Source organism: Sinocyclocheilus rhinocerous, unplaced genomic scaffold (assembly GCF_001515625.1).
Source record: "Sinocyclocheilus rhinocerous isolate Xijiao unplaced genomic scaffold, SAMN03320098_v1.1 scaffold148, whole genome shotgun sequence".
Classification (NCBI taxonomy): Eukaryota; Metazoa; Chordata; class Actinopteri; order Cypriniformes; family Cyprinidae; genus Sinocyclocheilus; species Sinocyclocheilus rhinocerous.
In genome coordinates this window covers 3,858,106-3,866,858 of record NW_015653472.1, presented here as the reverse complement: position 1 = coordinate 3,866,858, position 8,753 = coordinate 3,858,106, and the positions used below count along the sequence as shown (strand labels likewise).

At 39.0% G+C, this 8,753-nt stretch overlaps 1 protein-coding gene across 1 annotated transcript in view; it reads right to left on the bottom strand.

The window, feature by feature from the left end:
- Positions 1-4,862: 4,862 nt before the first annotated feature.
- The window catches only part of LOC107716223 (E3 ubiquitin-protein ligase HUWE1-like), a 64,896-nt gene continuing 61,005 nt past the window's right edge, over positions 4,863-8,753 (bottom strand). Inside the window, exons 75-83 of the mRNA XM_016522604.1 lie at positions 8,634-8,753; positions 8,395-8,512; positions 7,834-7,974; positions 7,411-7,698; positions 7,205-7,310; positions 6,967-7,084; positions 6,695-6,876; positions 6,080-6,270; positions 4,863-5,878 (exon numbers count right to left, since the gene is read on the bottom strand). The exon at positions 8,634-8,753 is cut by the window's right edge and continues 4 nt beyond it. Of these exons, the coding sequence (XP_016378090.1) occupies positions 5,776-5,878; positions 6,080-6,270; positions 6,695-6,876; positions 6,967-7,084; positions 7,205-7,310; positions 7,411-7,698; positions 7,834-7,974; positions 8,395-8,512; positions 8,634-8,753 (1,367 nt within the window). The 3' untranslated portion in view covers positions 4,863-5,775. The remainder of the gene's footprint in view (positions 5,879-6,079; positions 6,271-6,694; positions 6,877-6,966; positions 7,085-7,204; positions 7,311-7,410; positions 7,699-7,833; positions 7,975-8,394; positions 8,513-8,633) is intronic.

Below are 8,753 nucleotides of genomic sequence, written 5' to 3'. Positions count from 1 at the left end.
TTAAAGGCTCCTTGCTGGTGGTTTGGCGGGCGTGAGTAATAAGGATGAGAACTATATGTTATGCTAATTAGTGCATTGTTATGCAGCATTTGTATGTTGGCACAGGGAAAGCTTTCCGTCTATCCCTCCCTACACTCTCTCCTTGAAAGTGGCGGATGAAATATAGAAAGAGGATCTAGGAATGTGGGGTTATGCTCTACTTTTTGTGTATAATATATAGTGGGGGAAAAAAAAGAAAAAGAAACGAAAAAAAATCACTTAGAAAAAAGAAACATCCTGTTTTCAGGATACTGCATTTTATTTTTATTTTTTAGCAATCCAAATTTTTATTAAAAAAAAATCTGAAATCATTTGTTTGTTTGTTTAATTTGTATATAGGATATGGAATATGACCAACAAAAAAGAAAAAAACTTGGGAATAGAATAAAGAAAGGGGAAAGAAAAAAATGAGGGGAAAATACTGTATTATTTCTGTATACCTTACTGTAAAAGTATACTGTATTTTAAATATAACACTTCTAAAAAAAAAAGCTGAATTTTAAGCAGCCATTACTCCAGTTTTCAGTTTAACATGACACTTCAGAAATTATTGTAATATGCACAGTATTGTATAACAAGATAATAATATTAATATATTTAAATGATTTGTATTTTGTTTGAAGCATTAACGTTACTAAGCTTGTTAGAATGATGCTTAAGACAATAACAATACATATATTGTCCTGATATGCAATTCCACTTCTCAAGTAAAATGCAAATATTTAAAAAGTTAAATATTTTTTTAAACATAATAGAAACATTTTAAAAAAGAAAAATATAAACCATTTTTGCAGTGTATATGGAGATTATACACAAAGAGCAGAGAGGAGTGAAATAAACTGTAAGAGGAAACCTTTCATTTATATCCCTCTTAACTATTTTAAAACATCTTATTTGTGAATGAAATCACTTCTGGGAATTTAAAAGTAAAATCTGTTCAGCCACTCTTGAGGCTGATATATTGTGACTAAAGGAGACTTTTACTCAAACTAGAACACGGTTGAATGACAAATGAATCATGCACAATTTGATTCATGAGGAAAGGGGACTCGCTGCAAAATGGCAGATTTTTCCATAGATTCTGGTAGCAAGCAAGGTGAAAATAAGCAACTATCAGACGCTCCCATCTCTCTATCTACACAATCACCCTCCTCAGCATGCAATCACACTGTAGACGTGATGGTGTATAGCAGGGGTGTCCAAACTCGGTCCTGGAGGGCCGGTATCCTGCAGAGTTTAGCTCCAACTTGCATCAACACACCTGCTTGGAAGTTTCTAGTATGCCTAGTAAGAGCTTGATTAGCTGCTTCAGGTGTGTTTATTGGGGTTGGAGCTAAACTTTACAGGACACCGGCCCTCCAGGAGCAGGATTGGACACCCCTGGTGTATAGGTATACAGTAAAGGTCAGTGCTTGTGAGTTATAATAATTCTACAAAGAGCTGATCTCTTTGTTATGTGACATTATCTGGCTTTGTGTGCAGCGCCACACTTACAGGAAGAGTCATTCCTGCAGGTGTCTCATGACACACACATGCTGAAAAACACCAGTCGCTGCCCTTTAACCGGAAACTAATGCCCAGTCTTCTGTTAAAGAACCTCAATTTGTGACAGGTCCATGAGCACATCCTGAATCAGGCAGGACAAACGAAGCTTGAAGGTTCATCTTGAAAATCTCGCACAGGGAGTTGACAGTTTGCATTAATGCCATCAAATGCAATAACAAAAGCTCATTCAAAATAGCCGCTTTGAATAAGTATGATTTGCAAGGGCTACAGATACTGTCAACCACCAAAAACCAAATTACAGTGTTATGATCAAAGGCCAATTTTATGGGAATTTCTGTATCAAACAGCTGGGCTCTTTTCTAAAATAGTGGCACTCTGCATATGGAGGCTAAAGTGGTGGAATTTTTTTTATTTTTTTTTAATTTCATTTTATATGAAAATCAAAGATGAGAAAACTAGGGGATTGGGATCAAAACACCACACAGATCAGATTCAAACCTTCAACAAACAAACAAACGAATTAACTAATGTTTATTTTTACTGTATTTTTGATCAACTAAATGCAGCCTAAGTGAGCATAAGAGACTTCCTTACTCTACCAACTCCAAACTTTTGAATGGTGTGTACATACAGTATAAATACATGCAAACATGCTCTGCATAATCATAAATAAAAATATAATGAAAATATTAGTTTTTCATTCATTCATTCCATACAATGCAGTCAACTGTAAACATGGCACTAATTTTAAACATTTCATTTAAGTAATCTGGACTTTTGGTCTGTCAATAATTCATGAGTTGGAGAGAAGCCACTGAGCTCTGCCTCCATCATTACCCTTAAATTACTCAGTGATTAACACCAGGTCAGACCATCAGAATGATCTCACATCCACTTAATGAATTCAATTAATCTATTAGCTGCCTGATTATAGCCACAAAATAACCAAGCTAAACCAGCGACCCCAAGAGCGGTCCCATGTTGCAAAGTGCATTTATACGCAACCTCTCTGGCTGGAAATGTCAGGGTAACAGTTACTAATACCATCTGCATGACGTTAGATCTGCTAGAGAAGCCACTGCGTAACACAATGCGTAGCACATTTTTTTCATCCAGGTCTCCTCAGGATCTAAAGTGGGACAAGCTATGACGTTAATCTCTCTCTCGGTCTCTGGTTATTGTGAACTAGCACAAGAAACGGGTGCTAAAAATGAGTGAGAGAGATGAAAATAAAGGAAACAAAGACCAGAGATGTAGACCGGAAGGACGAAGCCAGTGCTTGATTTATAATGGCCACTGCTAGAATGCAGTCTGTCCATAAGTTAATTTGAATTGAAAAGAATAGAATAGAGACTGTTCACGAGTTAATTTGACTGAGGTCATGTGAGCCGCAGTGGTGTCTGTGCTACTGGAAAGAGGTTTTTTCAGCCTCTTAAGCAGAGACTCCCAATCCATTTCCAGACGGATGAAAAGCAAGTGAAGCAGAAGAACAAAGGTGGGAAAAGGCTTCTGCAAGTGGGATTCATTGAACAACCGTGAAAATGTGACAGAGGCTGTCACTAAAAATGCAACCGTTAATTCAATCGCATTAGCACTTGGCTTCAAAATTCATCTTCGTATAATTGAAAGACCTAAAATTATGCTCTGAAAAGCATCAGCACATTTATTTAAATCTCAGTAGCTCTTAATTGTTTCCCATAAACAGTCACTGATAATGTTACATACGCATAATGGCCTAAAACTAATTGTAACATCCTCTGCAAACAATATGATTTCCTAGATCATACAGTGAAGCTTTTCACACCTTGATAGCATTAAATGGGATGTCTGTTCAGGAAATGATCACTAGCACTACTCAAGGTTAAAATATACATTCTCATTTAGGAGCATGAAGTTAATTACCGCTCAGTCGGCCAGAAAAATGAAGCAGCCCATTTATTTCCTTCCTTATCATTTCTCCAGGATAGTCAATATTTAAGCTGATTTATGCACACTATACTACACTAAAAGTGCTCTGGCTTCCTCCCAAAAAACACACTTCATTAATGAACTGGCCTTATGCCTTGCACTAGACATTTTCCCAAACATGAACCAGCATATTTAAGATAATTGTGAAAAACTGAAAAACATTCTGAGAAATAAGAGCGACTTTGTTTAGGACACCTGTACAAATGCTTTCTTCACTCTGCTTACATTATTGATAATAACTACTGATTTGTTTATTGATCAGGCGAAACAAAGGCACTTGCACGGGGAAAAAAGGCAGAGTTCAATCAAAAATGCGTACAGGTCACCATAACTGATTAATTTTTCCCTGAAAGAAAATGTTTGAAATTATTTAAGTATTTGTGTGTAAATGTAATAACTAATAGATCACTGCACGCCCCCTGCTGGCCAGCCTGAAATGCAAAGTCATAACTGATTAGTCAAATATTATGAGAAGTTTTTCTGGACAATGTTGAGCTAAACCGTGTACAGCATCCGTTTTAGTCCAACCCGGAAAATTCTCTTTTTATAGCAAGTCACGTTGCATAGACCTTTAATGAGAATTAAAACACTTTACACCTAGATTTTGTGGATGGGGCATTTGTCAACTTTTCTTTCAGTTAGGCCATTTTGTATTTCTTTTTGAAACCGATTGATCTGAGCTCATACACAGGTCAGATTTTGAGGGAACATTGCCAAAATTATCCACAAATAATTTTTTTCACTCAAAAACTGAGGTGCTAAGCTCAGATCAATGAGGCCTATAAATTGGTTCCAAAAAGAAATACACAACCTGTGTTAACTGAAAGGAAACAAGTTGACAAAACATTGAATCTAATATTTGGGTGACAATATAGCATGAGAGATTTACAAGCAGTTTTTAAAAGGCTTGTCATTTTTGACCGGAAACACCAAATTAGGTAACAGATCTTCAGCACAGCTAAAGGGTTAAAAGGAATAAACAAAAGTAAACATCTGAAAGACAGGCAATGATCACGGCTCCAACATCCTCTCTCACCTTTGATCTTGCACTTTATGTTGAGAACCGTCAGTCCAGCCAAGTGGACTCCAGCAGTCTGGGGTGAGGAGAAAGCAGGCGTGATGAACTGTAACCTAACAGCACGGATGCCCAGCAGGGACATTACTGGAAGCTCCAGATGGTCTGAGACACTCATTCCACTTCACACCAGCTCTCATGTAAAAACAGTGGAAGAGGGCAAGAACAAGGGCTAAAAAGCCTGTCCTAAAACGCTGATAAACAAAAATCCAAAGCAATAATGGTGAGACTCATGCAGGTGATCAATAACTGGACAGAATTCCTCATACATAACTCAGGATGAAGAATAGAGCTTTTAATACTTGGACCCCACAGCATGTGTCAAGTTAGTTTCCATGGACCTCCATCAGTATATTTCTTAACATATAAATGATATTTGCTCCTGTTAGTGCAAATGTGTAAGGCATACATTGAAACAACTCTAGACACAGTGGGCTCATTTTATGCATTTATTTATGTAGCAATTTATGTTCTGATTAGCTGCTGAGAGGCTGCATCAGCAGTTGGGTAATAACCGCATGTGTCTGAGCACCCGCGGTTCAACGTCTCAGTCCTTCACTTCTCAAATCTGTGTGTTCCTCTCCAAAAATACCAGAAAAGTTGCCTAAAAATGTACCCATTCTGAAAACCCCTGCACGTCTGCAATTACACCAATACCTCACTCCATGTTCTCACCCTTGTCCATGACTTCCCTCCCCCAAATTAAAGTTCCCATTTGCAAAGCTAGTGAGGTCACACATTAGCAACAGAGGACAATAAACTTTTTTCCCCCGCCAGAGGGTTACAACCATTCTCTTTTCACACACAAAACAGCCCTCTCCTTTTTAACAGCCAGAGAAGAACAAAAAAAGATTAAACAAACTCCCAAACCTTTTGTACAGAGAAACCAAACTAAATGGAGAAAAAGTCTTTTATATTAGTCCGCAGATATCCTCTGTGATCCTCTCTCGGGCTCTGTAATTTTAATAGGGAAGTGAGACACATACACCAAATACAGTTCGGTGTGTCAATGAGAGGCTCTGTGTGCAATAGTCAATGTCAATACATCTCTGTCAGCCGTCCATCTGTTTGTTTTATGTTGATTAGAAGTAGGTCTTGGCCGTATGTATGATAGAGTGAATATGCATGTGTGTCATAAGTTAACAACATGTAAATCTGTATGTGCCTGTGTGTGGATTTAGGAGTCTTTAGGCCAGTCCGAAGCCTTCAGAACATTCCTGAATGGCCATCAGCAGCATGTGTCTTAACTTCTCGTAGCTCTCATACGCCGGGAGGTCCAACTGGTTAAAGCTGGAAGGAGAAAAGAATAAGAGAGGTGAAAGAGAGCAATAAGAAACAATAAAAGCCATTTTTGGTTGTGCATTAGACCAGAATTGCCATGTGATGTAGCATGTAGATTTTAGAGCTGCTTTATTACTCATTATTCATTAAGGAATTTCTGAATGCATCACATGGAAACATTTGTGTTTTGAGGCACCGGTGTACATTTACCAAGTGTGCGCAGAGGGCAGGCGGTCAGTGGAGCGGTCATCTCGGTGGATCTGGAACTTCTGGATGCCGTTCATTCCTTCCAGTGCAGCAAAGCCCTGCAGTGGCACTTTAGATGTGCCTGTAACAAACTGAAGGAATTTGGCCCGGTCAGCCTGGTCAAAGGATCGTAATGCACGCCAGAACCACTGGATCTGTGGAGAGTAATGAGGACAGAAAATTAAAACCAGGTAGAGAATACATCTGGTGAAGTAAATGCATGAAAAAACATACAAAATATATGAACAAATAAAACATGAACCTGTGTACAAAATAGCAGGAAAATGTATTTTGCTGGCTTTAAAATTACAGAGCGCTGCATGAATAAGCCCTAAAACCCAGAAATGAGTGAGGATTTCTGCACTTCTGAATCCATTGCTTCAAATTCAATGAGTTTTTGGTTAAAAGCCTGAAATAAGGTCTGTGGTTAACACAAGCTCAAGATATCTTTATGTTTTATTCTACAACAGAAAATCCATTACCCCACTTTTACTTGTCTTGAAAAAGGTGGTTGCTAAAAAGTTACTAAATGGGACTAGAGAGTTTATTAGTCCATATTGTCCTTTTATGTGTAAATACCTGAATAGAACTGGACTGATATTTGTGGTATTCTGTATTGGCCTTGAGGTCGTCAATGTCTATGGTGGGCAGGCCGGAGATGAGCAGCTCCAGCTCTTGCTCAGTGAAGATGGAGATCAGTCTCTTAGGGATGATTTCATAGAAGCCCTCCAGGAAGGCAGCCAACTGCTTACGGATTGCACCTGAGAAACACAGATGTTTCAGCTCCCTGATAGACACCTGAACCTCCCCGTTCCTCACTAGCAGTTATGTTTATTGAAGAGTAAGCTCACCTGTCATCTTCATCTGGCAGACCAGATGCACATATTCTTTCTTATTCTCCTCTGTGACAATAATGTTGGCACCATTGGCCTTCAGATCTCTCACTTCACACACGCCAAACTCTTGGACCTATGAACATATGAGGAAGTGATGATGCCTGTTTCTTTATACCAAAAAAAAAAGAAAAGAAAAAAAAGACAGAAATAACAAAATAAGGAAGTGTACTTGGTATCAAAATGCAGCCCATACCTCTGTGCTGAATGTCAACTCGTAGCCCAGAGTGGACACATCGTTCTCCAACAAGTAGACCAGACCCTGGAAGAAGGGGTAGTCTTCGCTTTCCATGTCCGTATACCTATGAACCACAGAAACAAAAAAAACAAAACCGCTCATTTCAAATACATAGAGATAAATAAGACCTAAACATGATGGATGAGAATAAACCTTGCTGGTACCTGACGCTCTTGCCCAGGATGTGTTTGTAGAAGCTGCGTGTGAAGTAACACTCTAATAGCCTGTTGTCATAGACTGCTTTAGCCACCACACGTCCCACAAACTTGAAGTAGCTGAGATGGTTGGGGTTGCAGTGGGAGGAGGGGTTGATGGTGTAGGTGACCCGGTCGCCGGGAGAAGTGCGAAACAGGGCGTACATGGGGTTGAACATCTCTCTGGAGATGATCATGTACCACTCCCTTAACAGCCCACCTGCATCCTGACCCTCCTCTCCTTCAAAGACTATATACCTGCAGAGAAAGAGACCATAAGAATGAAAAGGAGAACTAAATTGCCCTGCTCATGATGCTTGCAGCTATCTGTAAAAAAACTGAGCACATTTGTGTGAGAGAGAGTGGCAGAGTGAGAAAGCGTGAGATAATTACAGTCTGTTTTTCATGTCCTCTGGGCTCTTGCGGTGCAGCTCTCTGTAAGAATCTTCAAAGACGTGGTCTCTCCTCACATGAACGGCCATATCCTCTTTCCTCAGGCCCTCATCCAGTCGCTCTAACTCCTGACGGAAATACCTAAGAGACACACTTATTAGATAAAAGACTCAACCCAGAAAAAAAAATGAGGAGAAACCCAAATAAAGAGAACAAAAATCCACAAATTCTCATAACTACATTCATAAGTTTTACTTCAGAGTTTTTGTAATTCTCATTCTCCATAATGATTCTTAATAGACATTCACTACTTTAATACACTAATTTATTATTAGTATTACAGTAAAAATCAAGGTAATAAAGTATTGCAATTATGTATTGTTTGCATTATATTAAAATTATAGTATTTGGGGGTAAAAAGCCTTTAAACTTTTTCATATGTTTTGTCATACAATGTCATTCTAATTATTATATTGTTTTTGTATAACATTATTATAATGTTTTTTAAAAACATTTTTTCTTTTTGATTTTGGTGGATAAAAGCCAGATTAAGTATCTTACTTGCGCTTTACATCAAAGTCCAAGATGCGAATGTAGTCAACCAAAACGGCAAATGGCCCATCTGCCAGATGAGTGGTGGACTGTCGCAGGATCTGATTCAGCACTGTGCGGTGGGTTTCTGTTAAAGACAGAGAGGGAGTTCATATCGAGGACAGCCTTCATCAGTATTCATCATGTATTCCTCTACACTGTGCAAACCCATAAGGGACCACAGGACAGCTTGTGTTTGATTGACTCACCTGCGAAACGCAGGAACTTCTGTGTGTCTGGAGGCAAGTTGGAGGAGATGTGCATAGAAGAGGGCTCCCTGGAAAAGAAGGGGTCCAGAGAGGAGGGGGTGGCGGGGGTAAGTGGCGCAG